The 16,891-nt window shown below is 44.1% G+C and overlaps 1 protein-coding gene across 3 annotated transcripts in view; it reads right to left on the bottom strand.

The window, feature by feature from the left end:
• USP22 (ubiquitin specific peptidase 22) overlaps positions 1-16,506 on the bottom strand; it is a 30,762-nt gene extending 14,256 nt beyond the window's left edge. Inside the window, exons 1-7 of one of the 3 annotated variants that reach the window (XM_072120828.1) lie at positions 16,431-16,506; positions 11,975-12,265; positions 8,824-8,956; positions 6,277-6,390; positions 4,004-4,048; positions 3,303-3,404; positions 2,436-2,605 (exon numbers count right to left, since the gene is read on the bottom strand). In XM_072120828.1, the coding sequence (XP_071976929.1) occupies positions 2,436-2,605; positions 3,303-3,404; positions 4,004-4,048; positions 6,277-6,390; positions 8,824-8,956; positions 11,975-12,094 (684 nt within the window). In that variant the 5' untranslated portion in view covers positions 12,095-12,265; positions 16,431-16,506. Of the gene's footprint in view, positions 1-2,435; positions 2,606-3,302; positions 3,405-4,003; positions 4,049-6,276; positions 6,391-8,823; positions 8,957-11,974; positions 12,266-16,133; positions 16,376-16,430 lie in introns of those variants that run through there. The other 2 variants (XM_072120825.1, XM_072120827.1) reach the window with 2 other exon arrangements.
• Positions 16,507-16,891: the final 385 nt, after the last annotated feature.

Genomic DNA, 16,891 nt, shown 5'->3' with positions numbered 1-16,891 from the left:
CATACACAGCATGCACCAGCCCCATCTCCCATACACATACACAGCATGCACCAGCCCCATCTCCCATACACAGCATGCACCAGCCCCATCTCCCATACACATACACATCATGCACCAGCCCCATCTCCCATACACACACACACAGCATGCACCAGCCCCATCTCCCATACACACACACACAGCATGCACCAGCCCCATCTCTCATACACACACACAGCATGCACCAGCCCCATCTCCCATACACACACACAGCATGCACCAGCCCCATCTCCCATACACATACACAGCATGCACCAGCCCCATCTCCCATACACATACACAGCATGCACCAGCCCCATCTCCCATACACATACACAGCATGCACCAGCCCCATCTCCCATACACATACACAGCAGGCACCAGCCCCATCTCCCATACACAGCATGCACCAGCCCCATCTCTCATACACAGCATGCACCAGCCCCATCTCCCATACACATACACAGCATGCACCAGCCCCATCTCCCATACACATACACAGCATGCACCAGCCCCATCTCCCATACACATACACAGCAGACACCAGCCCCATCTCCCATACACATACACAGCATGCACCAGCCCCATCTCCCATACACATACACAGCATGCACCAGCCCCATCTCCCATACACATACACAGCAGACACCAGCCCCATCTCCCATACACATACACAGCATGCACCAGCCCCATCTCCCATACACATACACAGCATGCACCAGCCCCATCTCCCATACACATACACAGCATGCACCAGCCCCATCTCCCATACACAGCATGCACCAGCCCCATCTCCCATACACATATACAGCATGCACCAGCCCCATCTCCCATACACACACACACAGCATGCACCAGCCCCATCTCCCATACACACACACACAGCATGCACCAGCCCCATCTCTCATACACACACACAGCATGCACCAGCCCCATCTCCCATACACATACACAGCATGCACCAGCCCCATCTCCCATACACATACACAGCATGCACCAGCCCCATCTCCCATACACATACACAGCATGCACCAGCCCCATCTCCCATACACATACACAGCAGGCACCAGCCCCATCTCCCATACACAGCATGCACCAGCCCCATCTCTCATACACAGCATGCACCAGCCCCATCTCCCATACACATACACAGCATGCACCAGCCCCATCTCCCATACACATACACAGCATGCACCAGCCCCATCTCCCATACACATACACAGCATGCACCAGCCCCATCTCCCATACACATACACAGCAGACACCAGCCTCATCTCCCATACACACAGCATCAAGCACCAGCATCATCTCACACACACACACAGCAGGCACCAGCCCCCCTTCCACCCCTCCAGCACTCACCTCTTCCTCCATGCTGCTAGGCCCGGGCTGTGCTGTGGGGGCGTGGTCTCCTGTGTAATGTGCAGGGCTGGGCCTGTGAGGAGCTCAGCGCTAGGGCTGACATCTGCAGGGGAGAACAGGCTCCTGCACTGCCACCCCTGCTGTGCATCCATATCATAAGGTTAGTTTATCATATGGATGCATCAGGGAGGGAGGGCAGTGCAGGAGCCTGAGCATAAGAAGTGATCTGCCCGACAGCTCGACACATGTAGTGAGGGAGAGGAGGAGGGGCCAAGCGGAGGAAGGGACCGGCCCCATCAGCTGCTCAGGGCACCGGCCCACCGGGAAGTCTCCCGGTAAAGTCTATGGCCAGTCCGCCCCTGACTGCAGATATTTCATTTGATGAAGGGGGAGGGAGAAAATTTGTGGGAAAGACCTGCCACATTATGCTGGACTTTTACAACAACCCTCATAAAATATATATATAGATTTTTTTTAAGCTTTCTGATCTAAAAAGCAGAGCTTGTCAAGAGATACAAAAAGAGTAAATTCTGTCATTTTATCCTAAACCTGCTTTGTAGAACAATTCAATGCAGGCTATAGTTTTGTTTGTGACAGCATTGGGAGTTATTTATACGATTATGTTTTTAATGGAAATGCATGCATAATATGCACTTTATAAATATACGCTAAGACATCCCTGTAGTATCAAAAACTAAACACTAGAGAAGTAAGAATTTTTGAACACACATGCATCATCGCCACCTAATGGTGAAGAGGACATTGCACCAAAAGTATAAAACACCTTTTCCTTTGAACATAAACATATGAAATTATAGAAATATATTTAAGTATAAAATAAAAAGTAATATAGATACAGCACATTAGATAGCTTTGGTTAGTGACCCATTATTTTAGAGAGTTCTTGTGTGTGATGCATTATGTCGTCCAATCTAGAATGACCATGGCAGGTGCAAAATGCCACAGAAATTATGTTTAATTAGGTTGAGGGCAATTCTTATCAGAATAAGCTGTTAAAAAAAAAGAAACTCCACATTCAGCTCCAAAGTACTTACCTCCTGAAAGAGTGTTGACATTTCACAAACCAAGCAAGAGTTCGGGCTTTGCATTTCACATTTGTGACGGTCAGAAAGGAAAAAGTCTCTTAGCAGGGGAGTGTGGGTAAGTGCCTGGACAATACAGTTCATAAAACACGTGTTCCCAAGATTGATTAAACCTCGCAAACCTGTGACAAAATATTCACAAAAAAAAAAAAAAAAAAAGAAGGTTGTTAGAACACTACCGTATATACACAAGCATAAACCGAAGAAGTTAATCTTATCACAAAAAACTGGGAAAACCAATTAATTTGAGTATAGGGTGGGAGGTGCATCAATAGCAATCTTGCCCCCCAGTCGGTAGCCAGTCTACAATCCTTGACCCTGGTGGTAGATGTCCTTTAAGGAAGGAGTCAGTCCTAGATTACAATATATTATATATCATACATACAATTTATGAAGATCATTGATAAACAAATGACAGACGGAAGCAAATAGGCCTCGAAGACAAGACAATATCATCTGTTATTGTCAGCAAATTTTTGCTTTGTTCATGTGCAGGTAGCCCAAATCCTCCCTCACTACAGCTAGTACTATACTTCAATAAGAGCCCCAGTTACAGGGGAAACAACCCTCCTGGGAGAAGACATTTTTGAGCAAAGCTGTACAGAGTCCGATGATAGATAGCAGCTCTGCCTAACCCTATTACATTTGGAGATCACATGTCTTATTGCTGCTGCATCTAATCAAATGCTTGTAGTAAACTGCATCTCCTGTCTCCTCAGTGTCTTCAGACCCAACCTGCTCCTGTGATCCCAACAGATAAACTATAGTGACGCTGAAAGAGTTAGGACAGGTATGGAGTATCTGCATTCCCCCGCTTACCAATGGTGCAGTTTGCCGTTATTTTCCTTCTCTTGGGATTATGTCGTAACAGCTCTAGCTCCCTCTTTGTTGGCTCCCATGTTGAATACTTTTCTCCAACACCTAGAAAAATAAACAAGTAAATGTAGAAGAATTATAAGGGCTGAAACAAGGACCACTTTTAGAGACAGAAAAAGATACAATTGCAACCATTATAATGATCTCTCCACTGTCAGGAGTGGTCACTGGGTGCTGCAGACAGCCTGGCAACACCCATCTTACAGATTTTTAAAATAATGCATTGGCTACTCTAGGTGGAGCCATCTACACCACAATCAGCAGAACAATGCATATTAAAGGGTGCAAAGAGTTGAACACACTCCACAGCACCTCGAAAGAAAGCTCCAGAAGGTTTGTGTGCATACAAACTGTGTTTCAGTGTCATACCAAACCCTTCATCAGGTTAAAAAAACAATTCCATAATAAACACATTCATGACCATCAGGTATATACAAAGAACAACAACATAACAAGCAGAAAAAAAACAAATGTCACACATATCCAGGGGCTGGGTGTAGTATGGAGGTATAGTCTATTGATTCGTACAGGGTTGTGCTGGACATTAAGTAAGCCTCCAAGTTTGAAGGATGCCAAGAAATGGGTACAACAGAAAAAGGATAACAACATCCCCCACCCCCCCAAAAAAAACACAATTATCTTACCTGTCATTGCATACTGGTAAGGAGATACCAAGGATGGAGCAAAAGCTTTAAAAATAAAATAAAATGTTAGCTATTCAAAATAATTTCTACCACCACTTTAGTACTCGCCGTAGCAATGACATGCTACAGCTGGTAAAGGATAAAACAAAAAACAGCCTCTATTCCAAAATTATGGCTAAATGCAGTGAAGGATTAGTGAGGGGCAAGCACCAAATTATCCTCAATGCATAGCAGGTCTATTTCCATTACTGTGACTACATTGCTGGACTTCAAATAAAAAACTATCCAGTGACACTTATAGCAAACGATCCCCATACTTAGAAGCATGTAAATTCTTTGCAATAGGTGCTGTTTATTAAGGAAATGATTATGGATTTATGATTATGGATTAGCAGCACTATTTTACCTTTGGGGGATTTGTTTTAACAAAAATCCAGAACAAGAAAAAAAACAAAACAAAAGTCTATACAAGCATAAAATTTATTGAGAGAGCCAACATCGCTGCATGGCAACAGTGTATGCAGCCATCTGCTTCTAGCACCAGCTGACACTAGAGCACCTAGGAAACCAGAACACTGAATCTGGACTGCCATTACCTCGAAGGCCACGTTCACACACATGAGGTTTTGAAACGCAAAGGCTGCATTACACACTCCGTTAACAAATGCAACATTTGCATTGCTTTTCAAAATGCAAATGAAAATGCCACACGTGAACACTTCCTATGTGTTTCCAAATGTACCAAATTTAAATGAAAGGGCTTGGCTTGCTTTCATCTAGAGACTGTCCTGAATTGTGTAAGGACTGGAGCTACAATATCAGACCATTTATTCCCCAACGTGCTAATAAAAGAAGAAACTGACGGGGAACCAAAAAACAAACACACAAAAAAATGAAAGTTCGCCACTTTACAAAAAACATGAGGTAATGTGTGTGTACGTGTCAGGGCACGGTATAAGGTATTTTCCAACATACATCTATTAAAAAGTTCTGCACCGCTTTCTTGACAAGTAAGGCTGGTGCCACACGTAGTGCCTTGTCTGCGCTTGCAAACGCAAACAAAGCCGCGCCCACCGGGCCTCGGCCCCATCGCATCAGCGTTTCTTTGGAAACGCCTGCGATCGAGAACGAGCCGCCGGTGTTTTGCGTTAAATTAACGCAAAACACCGGCGGCCCGTTCCCGATCGCAGGCGTTTCCATAGAAACGCCGATGCGATTGGGCCGAGGCCCGGTGGGCGCGGCTTTGTCTGCGTTTGCAAGCGCAGACAAAGCACTACGTGTGGCACCAGCCAGACATAAATTGGCTGCAGATGGAGGCTCCTCTTTCTGTCCATTAACGATCATCCTGCCAGGACCTTATGATAGCATTGTTAAGGGCGATGTCACACGTGGCGTTTTTGGTCCGTTTTTAAACATCCGTTTACCATGCATATGGCTGCTTACAACCTGTTTATCTATTAAGATAATTGGGAAAAACGGACCAAAAACACCATGTGTGGCATCACCCGAAGGGTGCGATAACACGTACTGCTAGCACTCCATTTACAAACGCAGCGCTAGTGTATGGGGCTCTGTCTGATCGTGTATCCGTTTCTATGTAAACACAAGCGATCGGTAACCAGAATCCGGTGTCTTGCGTTGTTTGTATACTATACCCATACACTAGTGCGACTTTTGTAAACATAAGTGTTAATACCAATTAAATAAAGCAAATCTCTCTTAAAGGGGTTATCAGGGTTTTAAAAATTTCTTAGGGTCGGGCTGTGGGAGGAGATTTAAAATAAACTTGTGCTAACTTCCTCCGGCGCCGCCGATGTCCCGCGCCACGGTCCCTGCGATCCATTCCCCAGGGGCACAGAAGACGCACACCGGGAGCTTCTGGTCCGCGCTGTGGCCGGCTCCTCCCATCAGTCCACATCTCTCAGCGCGTTGTTAGCGCTGGAAAATTGTGTCTGATGGGAGCTTCTGGCCGGCCGGAAGCTCTCTGTGCGCCCTTGTAATGAAACCGGCGCACAGAGAAGATGGCCTGCGCCGGAGAAGGCAAGTACATGTTTATTATTTTTAAACAGCTCTCCCCAGACCAGCCCTCAGTAATTTTTAAGACGCAGATAACCCCTTTAAGCTGTTGCATTGCATTTTGAAATGCATGTGTTAATGCCACGTGTGACAGTGGTGCAAAACATTTAGATGTATATTGAAAAAATGGCCAACCTCACTGACACTAGGAAGCACAAATAGTTTTTGGTGAGGAGGGGAGCAATCAGAAGACATACCTTGCAGTTTCCAAGCCTTTCTTTGTTCTTCTTTGGCAACTTGCTCCATTTCTTTATCATATATGTAGTCTTGACACATAAAGCAGTAAATACCCCCATACAACAAATCTATGGCTGCAGAAAACAAATTTAAAGTAGTAAGCACAATGCAGGAAAATAAGTCATGCTACTTGTAAACCACAGATTGTACTTGTTACAAACAAGCACATGACAAACCGTAGAATTTATTTGCCATAACTTGCTTGGAATAACCACTACAGTGCATAATTTTTAAATTTGAACCCAATATTTCAGTAAACTGAAAAAAGGGACTGAAGCAGATAAAATGTTGGACTTCCATTTAAAATGAAAGCCATAAAGCTACCCATTGTAGAGATATTATAGGGCTCCACTTACATAGGAGCATATTCATAACATGCTGCCGTATAATAGTGACAAATATAGCAGCAATGTTCTTCGTCAGGTTGAATCACCTTTCATTCCTTGCCTAGCAACACACAAGTCTCAGTGATGGAAGAAGCCAACAAACAAGCTTAGTGTGAATGATAATATGTACAGCGTGTTGCGAGAATATTCAGCCCCCTTGAACTTTTGCCACATTTCAGGCTTCAAACAAATATATAAAATTATATTTTTTTGAAGAAGAATCAACAAGTGGGACACACGTGCAATATTTTTTAGCGCCACCTTTTACTGCCATTACAGCTGCAAGTCGCTTGGGGCTTGTCTATCAGTTTCACACAGAGAGACTGAAATTCTTGCCCATATTACTTGGAAAACAACGAGCTCAGTGAGGTTGGATAGAGAGTGTTTGTGAACAGCAGTTTTCAGCTCTTTTGACTTGGCCAATCTAACACCTGGATACGTTTATTTGTTGATCTTCCACTGTAGATTTTGATTTATGCCTGGAATCATTGTCTTGTTGGAAGATAAATCTCATTCCCAGTCTTTTGCAGACTGCTTACTTGTAGAAAAGCAGGCCTAAACAATGATGCTGCCATCACCATGCGTGACAGTGGGGATGGCGTGTTCAGCATTATCAGCTGTGCTGCTTTTATGCCAAACATATCGCCAGAAATTTCTATTTTGGTTTCATCTGACCAGAGCACCTTCTTTCACATGTTTGGCATCTCCCAGATGGTTTGTGGCAAAAGACTTTTTATGGATATCTGAGAAATGGCTCTTCCATAAAGGGCAGATTTATGCAGTGTATGGCTGATTGTTGTCCTATGGACAGACTCTCCCACCTCAGCTGTAGATCTCTGCAGTTCATCCAGAGGGATCATGGTTCTCTTGGCTGCGTCTCTGATCAGTCTTCTTGTCAAGTTGAAAGTTTATAGGGACGGACGGGAGATTTGCAGTGGTCTGATACGTCTTCTATTACAATATGATCGCTTGCAGAGTGCTCCACGGGATGTTTAAAGTTTGTGAAATCTTTTTGCATCCAAATCCGGCTTTAAATTTCTCTACAACAGTATCACGGACCTGCCCAGTGTGTTCCTTGGTCTTCATGATGCAGAACCCTAAAACTATGGCAGAGCAGGTGTGTTTATACGGAGACTTCATTACACACATTAGTGTATGTGTACGTGGATTATAGTTATCATCAGTCATTTAGGACAACATTGGCTCATTCAGAGATCCTCACTTCTCAACTTCTGGAGCTGGAGTTTTCTGCACTGAAACTTAAGGGCCCCTTAAATATTGTACCCGCCAGTTTATTTTTTTCAAAAGTTTAAAATATCCAATACGCTTTATTCCAATTTACAATTGTGTCCCACTTCTTTTTTTTCACACAAAAAAAAGCAACTTTTTAAATCTTTATATTTGAAGCCTGAAATGTGGCAACAGTTCAAGGGGCCCCAAATACTTTCACAAGGCACTGTATGTCCACAAAGACACATAGTGGTATTCTGAAATGTAAATACTGATCAACTAACTGTTGATTAAGTAATCAATATGGGATTGGCCACAGTCCAACAACAATTTGGAAGATGCCACAGCATACGGTTGAGCACTGCGGTTCTTCACTGCTTGCCGAGAACGAAAGTGTCACCGCATGACCCATGGGAAAAAAAAGATAACGTCCCATAAATGTAACTAAATGCTCCCTCAGAAATAGAGGTCAGCGGTCCTTGGATAGGACCACTGCTACCGTAGTGATTGTGCAAAGAAAAGCTGTTTTTGCATGTGAAATATGCGAGAGTGACTGCATGTCCCACAACCAATGAACACTGAATCCAGGTAATCTGACAGGACTTAATATTGCATTCGCGGCCACCACTGCCAGGGGGTGGGGGTGGTCGTATAAAAGAACAGCCATCTCTTTTCAATGAGACAAAATGGCTACATTTACGGGAAATTATCTTCACACAGGGACATTTTTTTTCTTAACATCCAATTGAAGACATATATAACAAATATATTACATGTGAAAACGCACATAAGAATAACCCTTTAAATGCCAACCCTCAGCAATGAACTCCACATTGGGTGCCCTTTCCAAGAGTGAGGGACAGGGCAAAATGCAGACACATCACCACTCACCTAGATTATGTCTCTTAACTTTAGCGTGCTCGTGAATATGTTTTTTTGTGAAACAACCAAAGAACACACAGTACAGGCAAGAATGAAGTCTGTTCAGGTGGGCGCCACACATATGACAAATGCACGACTTGGCCTGTGGAAGAAGCAGTTCAGTGTCAGCACGATTCAGGTTTGAGTCAAGAATAACTTGCAATGAAAACAGAAAACATGGATTAAAAAAAAAAAAAAGTTAAATTAAAATTTCTAGGATTATAAATAAAAACTTTCTTTGTAGATTTTGAATATCAGGATAGCACTCAGATTTCGGTGACTGGATTATTCAGACAGGTCATCCCAAACCTGGGACCCCTGGTTAACATCAGATAGAGCCCTTCACCATTGTGTAAAAGGACGAGTAATATAAATAATTAAAGCTGTAGCACATAAAGAGTTAAACCACTCTGATATATAAAACATGGCTGCTCACACACTGGAGGAATTCCCATGGCAACCCCGCTGTGGAGGTCCCGGATCTACACTGGGTTGTATGGGGCTCACACTGAGCATTACATGAAGCATCAAGCTAAAATGTAATACCTGACATACAAACGATTTTTGATGGAGCAGGTTTTTGAATTTTTTTTTTCTGCTGATGCAGTAAAAGAAATGAAATTACACAAAATATTAGTGTACTTAAATCTTGGTAAAGCCTTTTCCATCTATAAAAAACTAAAGCGAGTTTCAGCCTTTCTAAATGCGCAACTCCTGGGGTGCAGATGCACGTTGACCTTGCGCCATGTAACCCACATTAATACATACATACATACATACATGTGTTTGAGGAAGGCAGATTTGCTGAAACATCACAATGTTACACGTTTTTCAGGAAATAAAAAAAACAAATCACAAGCTACAAAAATACCTCTTCTTGTGCTCAGGCTTTTTACTGGACTATAGGGGGAACACCCTTTACGCAGGAGACAAAGTCCTGCTTTTATAATAGGATGTCGGCAGCATTTCTGAATGGGAACAGAGAGGACCCAAATGTCCTCCGCCTTAAATTAAATCTACCCAGTTATTTAGTAGCAAATTACCCTTTAATGAGGCTGGATAGATCCCAGCGCTGCAAATAAAAAGTTATGTTTATGAGGTGCTGTACAAAAACTAAAAACCCCAAAAACACATTTTATGTAAACTACAAGGGCTCTAGAAGCCTTCCCCCACACACCCCACCACAGAGCCCTTGTCTCTCTTCCACCGTCTGGCTGTGCTGCAGCAATATCATTTCTACATAGTGGAGTGGGAGAGCAAAGGGAGCAGGGAATGTTAAAGCCAAACCTTGGAGGAGCTCTGGTGTAATTTTTTTTTTTTTAGTAAAATACCAGAGCACAGCTCCTAATAAACACATATTTAGAATCATGCTTTCCTTTTTTTTTTTTTAATTGTAACATTTTTATTAACAGGGTTTATTTCTTTTTAACAACAAAGTACATGTAGCCATCACATACATTTACACATTTAGTACATACTGACAGAAGACACTATGCCAGCGGTACATACAAGACGTGAAATGAAAACCCAGCCCAAAACCCGGTCGCAGCCGGCTGGCCCACCCCCTTTGTCCCCCTGTCCGGAGGCATCTCCCAACAGCTCTCCTATTACTCATGTATCAACCTATAACCTCAAGTGCGCCATTACATGCATTAAGCGTTTTGCTTATTAGACCAGGGCGATCTGGGACCGCGGGTCCCAAAAGTCTAAAATTTCTTAACTGCTTTTTGTTTCGGATAAACTCCATATTCTAGGCGTATATTATTCATTCTATTTTTATATTCCCGCAGAGTGGGTGTTGTGCGGCTGATCCAGTGGAATAGTATTTCCTTGTGAGCCTGATACAATGCAGAGGTAGCCTGTTCTAGGGTTGGCGTCTACTTCAATTTGAAATACTTGCTGTAATAATCTCAATACCACCCCCCTCCCCAATATTCCACCAGTTGCCCACATCAAGTGGAGAATGAGCATCAGGTTGTTCACATCAGCGCCAGTTAGAGTCAGACCTTACACCATATTTATGAAACATGGCCGGGTTTTGTAGACTATAGATTATGAATTGTGACATGCGTTGCCTTATGAAACATGGCCGGGTTTTGTAGACTATAGATTATGAATTGTGACATGCGTTGCCCCTCGCTAGGAGACAACAGGGGGACCACTTCCATCATACGTCTCCATCCATCATCATCTACGGGGCCCACATCTGCCTCCCACTTAACGCAAGAACCATATGGAAATTGATCCACATATTTGCCCAATTACCAGGAGTTTATAAATGATATCATGCCGGCTGCGTCCTCCCTTCCAGTCTAAATGTTTCCGGTAAGTTGGGGTTACGTCAAGGGGGGCTATGTTTTGTTGGGCCGCTGTTCTGAGTGAGGTCCCTGAACGTTTTCCACACTTTATTCATTAGCTGTAATCTGGGGAGTGTTTTATTGTGCATTTTATCTAGAGCCATCGCAGGACAGAGTACCTTGACCAGTGGCAAATCAATATGACCACCACTGCCCAACCATCCTGCCTTACCCAACCCTTGAAGTGTTGCAATTGTGAACTTCTAAAATACATACAGGGGTTTGGTAGTAGCAGCCCCCTGCATATTTTGTTCTTTGCAGATATTTGTATGGTATGCATGACGAAAATTTGCTTCCACACTAAAGCCCTGAAGATGGTCAGAATATTTTGGAAGTATCTTTGAGGTATCCACATAGGGTATTGTGTAGGATATATAATACTTGAGCCACAAAGATCATTTTACCAGATTTCCTCTCAAATAAGAGACACGTGGAAACCTTACTTCTGAGTCGGGCAAGCAATGGGTCTAAGTTGTTGGTTAGGAAGTCCGCGGGCCTAGCCATTACTTGCACTCCCAAATATCTGAAGGAGCTAACCACCTGTAGCTGCGCCACTTCCCACTGAACCTCCAGGGCTATTTCTGCATGAGGCAAGACTGCTGATTTGCTCCAATTTATTTGGAATCCAGAATATGTTCCAAAATCCTGTATCAAGGACAAAAGGGGGGTGATGTCCAGACATCCCACATATAAATAAAAGGTTGTCTGCGTATAATGATATACGCTCCTTCCCAAGGGGAAACAAAGAAATAATTCAAAATTACCTTTCTTTTCCGAGTTTCAGGCGTCCCACTCCAGACAAAGCACTGGTATATCGCACGTAGATTCTGCTTCCAATTCTCCACTTTAAAGCTGTTCACATGGGAGCAGCCGGCCGGACTCATGACAAACCCACATCCACTCTCTCAGTGTGGGGGTCCGAAGACACAAGAGGCTGCTCTCCGGAGAGGAGGAGGACAGGGCCAGATGCCCCGCCCTCCTCCTTATGCAGGGTGTCCAAACTTTTTGTAAGAAGCCTACCGCTGACACATGTGTATCATGTATGTGATGGAGTCCTAAAAATAAGCAAGAAAGTATGTGTTATTTAGGAGAGAAAAGGGAAATAATTTAATATTCATCCAGGTGATTCTTTTAACACAAAAAACAGCAATGTGCCATTGTCACTACTAATAATATCGCAATATACTCCCTAAGAAACAAGCCAAATCTACAGAAAATTAAGGACACGTGTACAGGACATTACACAGGTTCCATATATATGTGTGTGCACAGTTCAGACCCTTATACTCCAGCTCCATTGTTCTGTAACTTCCTTCTTATGTGTGTCATGATGCTGGAATGCCTCAAGTTGCCTCATGAAGATCTGAGCACAGATACCGGCACAATAAGACCATGTTCACATCACTCAACACAGCAGTACGCCAGCGTCTATAGCTTTGCAATGGAAGCCAACATTTGACGTGCCATAATCCACATAACATTTTAGTAAGGATGTCGGCGCTTCATGACTGGTCCCAAGACACAGCAGTCATGTCTATATCTGTTATTGCACAGTCTGCACTTACAGACTACTCTCCAATGAGGCCTCTACATCAATAAGAAAATCCACCAAAACATATTGCTTTGTATTAACTGGCAGATATTTGCAGATTACAAACTACATATCTAGACTGGGAGAAAAAAATCTGCAACATTTTACACGGACACAAATATACACACCTACTTCACGTCTGAACGGCCGTGAATGAAGAATAGAGGAGAACGGCTAACGTTCCAAGAAAGCTAATATAAAGAAACTGTATCAAAGCATAATGATATTTTATAGAATAGTCAGTATAAGGAATAGGTATACATCTGCATGAACATCACTCCAGACATTGCAGGCATCATGCAGGATGACAACTTTTAATACGTTTAAAAAGGGGGTGCATAGCAGATGTCGATAGACACAATGATATTGGCCGCTTCAGCATTCGATTTCTAAACTGCGCTGGAACAATGAAAGACAAGCTCTGGTTGCTGCGGGCAACAAGGTCCATTATATTTTCCATCACATAACAAGTGGAAGAAACATCATCATAAAAGCTGATGAGTGAACAGGTAGGAGCTTCCCAACTTCACCCGCCGCAGCAGTCAATAACTATTTTTAGCATGTACACACAGCGCCCTTTTATCTGCTGCTGCAGTACTTTACGCACAGCCATCCACATTAATGCTACACAAATCGTGCCCATGGCAGCCATCAGGATAACTGTCAGGTCGGCCGTCACTTACCCTATCCCTAATACAACAACTGTGCAGTATGTGGGACCATCTACTCAACTGAAATATATGGATATATTGGGACAACTGATCAGCAAGAGCTCTCATTACACAAGGAAGCAATGGTGCAGGGGCTGCTTACTGCTCTTACCAGCTATGAGGATGCACCCATCTGCTGATTGCAAGACATCTGAGCTAATGTGCAAGCTAAAGCTAGGAAAGTTTCTTATTTTACCTTATACAAGTAGTAAAGGATAAACATTGCACAGAAACTGACGGCAACATAAAGATCTTTCTATTGGATGCAATCCCCTGGAAGAATTCCAATTAATGGACAATTTAATCCAGGAAAAAAGTGGCTACGGCATATATAGCAATAACCCAATCAATCCCATTTTCACATTAATAGCGAGAAAGAGCGACAAAACCATCTTCCTTGTATGGGGCATCCACATTGGATTGGATGAGCTTTTTCTAGCATCAGATCTTTTATTTTCTAAAGGTAGAAGCCCATTTTCCTGGAATGTATATATCTCCAACATATTCCACAACGCTGCACAGAGCTTGCCAAATCAGTCCCTGTCCCCATGGGGCTCACAATCTAATCCCACCAACCACAAGCGAGGTTGGTCCAACAAAGTCGCTCCATGTGCTTGTGGTATTTATTGGACTGAACCAGAACCTCACCTGAGCTCATTGTACTGGTAAATCCTGCAGGTGCATGAAGCGAGTTGGTTGGACAATACTCAGAGGGCAACAAGCTTAAATGCCCAGCCAAATAGTTTATGTGGATTCAGTAATTCAATATGAGGTCAGCATTACAGAGACCAAATTTCAGTTCTGCTTTGCCAACTCATTGTGTGCCCACTTAGAGGAGACATTTACAAGTAGTTTACATGTTAAAGGGGAGGTCAATGTGTGTGGTAGTGAAACCTAGAAAATATTGAAGTGATACCATTCAAATTTAATGGTTCCCATCATGTCTGAAGCAGCATCTCTTTCTATCTCATGAGAGAAGGGGATGCTACATGTTATAGAAGGGTTGTCGGATCTTCATAAAAAGGGGGTCATGGGCAGGTACATATACATTATAGAAAAACCACAAATGTTTTTCTCTCCAATTTTATAAAACACTGCAGCGTCGGCAGCTGTATGAAGCATAGCAGCTGCAGGGTTATTAAGATTAGATACATGACCACAATGTCCTCAACAGCACCTGTCAGTGACCAGATATTGTCCTGTCATCTAAGATACCTCCGAATTCTACCCCATACTTGTCCATTTGGACAGCTATTCTCCATAGTTAAAACATTGAAAGTAATAAGGTCCATAGTAGTGTCTTACACAAAGAGCTCCTTCTGTCCTATAAAGGAATGTCCACCCAGGATAGATACTCACATTTCACGTGGAGGGTAAAAGAAAACTACAAGATAGCAACAGATCCCCTTCTGTGCCATCTCAGTCCTATATGGATTTGTGTGGACCATAAAAATATACAATAAGGCTACATGTAAACAACCGTTTGTGTAATTTTTTTTTTTTTTAAAACTAATACAATACAAATGAACGAGTTTTTCACAAATCCATGTAGATGCCGTAGAAAGCATCTCTATTCCTGCCCATTGTTTGTGGCTCCAACATTGGGAATACATGTGTCGTGCATAATGGTGGATCAGATACTAGGTAGCACCATCATGTGATTCCTTTAACAGGCTGATTTGCTTTTTTCTGTGGTTCTAAAATGATGACAAGGCTTGGCAATGGATTACACACTGGATATTGCCCACACAAATGGACCAAGGATCTGTTTGCGGCCCAAGAACAGCAGATGTTGGCTACCTATACAGAACCTCCAGATACACATCTGTCAGTTCGCAATAAATCGTTAAAAAAAAAAAAAAAGCTACAAATTGATGTTACAAGTCCCTTATATTGTAGCGAGCTTAGAACATTCTGTGTAGATTTTTAAAATGGCTTATCCATACATTTTGGTTTTTTTTTTAGTGAAATCTACATCTAAACCATCATCAGATGAGGTCATCTGCACAGCCATGATGTGGACAATAAAAACCTGTGTGTGGTGAGATGGCGCCACCCAAAGACAGCGTTGCACATTGCATGTCTAGCACTCCATTGCAATGTACATTAATAAAATGACTTCATATTACACAGGTGAAGATCACATCTTGCGCAAATCCCTGTGTCACAGCTACGCTAGCAATGTGTGTACAGGCGCGTCACGGATTGTGATGGGGGCCACAACAGCAAGTGATCCCCATGTCCAGACCATGTGATACAGAGGGATTCCCCATTCCTGGAGGGGAGGACAGGTGCCTGCATGGAGGATGACAGTGACAGCACACAGGGAGCAGCCCAGGTGTAATGTCATGCGACATGTGCACTGCAGCAGGGGCCGCCACATCTGGAGGGAGACACGCCCGGGGGTGCAGACATCAGCCCTTTGTGGTCACCATGCGTCCATTGAAGGGATGCTGCGGCTCCTGCCAGGCTGGGTACCCGCATCCGCCTGCAATCACCGGGGGCACAGGCTCCATCCTGCCCCGTGTTATGTACACAATCCCATACCTGCTCCGTACCCCGTACCTCCACCCTGTGGGGTCGCTCCCCCACTCCCTCCTCCTACTCGTGTCTCCGCCTCACCCGCCTGGGATGCAGACAAAGCGCCTGACGCCACTGCGCAGCGCACAGGGAAGAGGCGCCTCCAGTCCGGCCCGGCACACGCTGGACAATGTCGCGCTCCTCGCTGCGGCCTCCCTGGTATCACTAAGGCTATCCCCGTCTCCCCAGTCTCCGGAGGCGAAGCAGACCAGGAATCCCACCTCTCCCGCCGGCCGCGCCACACGACGAGGAAAGGCCGACCCCCTCCCGGGGCCTTTCAATCCAAATCACTTTGTCATTGGCTGCGCATGTTGCCATTCCGCTAAGGTCCCCGCCCACCTTGTCGCTCTCCATGGCGTTCTGCGCACTCCAGGGGCGTGCCTAACTGTCAATCATACCTGCTGTTTCCGCCCTCGTGTGACGGGACGGTTATTGTCTCAGTTGTGGATTGGCTTCGAGAGACGTCACTCGCGGAGGCGTGCTTTCTCAGCGCTAGTGTGCATACAGTGATTGGCAGGACTGACAGCCTATCGCTGAGCGAGTCTCACTGCCGGGTTCCGTCCTCCCCGCACTGGTGAGGTCACTTCCGCGTGTAATCACCTCCGTTATATCCTGCAGGGAGGAAGTGGAGCAGCTGCGCTGTGCATGCTGGGGGCGTTCATTGGGTCCTTACTGGAAGGATGTGATTGTCACTGGTCCTAGTAACATGAAGCATCGCCCTGTACAGGAAGACGGCTGCATGCTGCGCCTGTATCATTCCATGTAGAGACAATAAAATAACTTCATACGTCACACTCTTA

The sequence above is a fragment of the Engystomops pustulosus genome, chromosome 8 (assembly GCF_040894005.1).
Source record: "Engystomops pustulosus chromosome 8, aEngPut4.maternal, whole genome shotgun sequence".
NCBI lineage: Eukaryota > Metazoa > Chordata > Amphibia > Anura > Leptodactylidae > Engystomops > Engystomops pustulosus.
The sequence above is the reverse complement of the archived record's forward strand: the minus strand, read 5'-3'. Positions and strand labels throughout refer to the sequence as shown.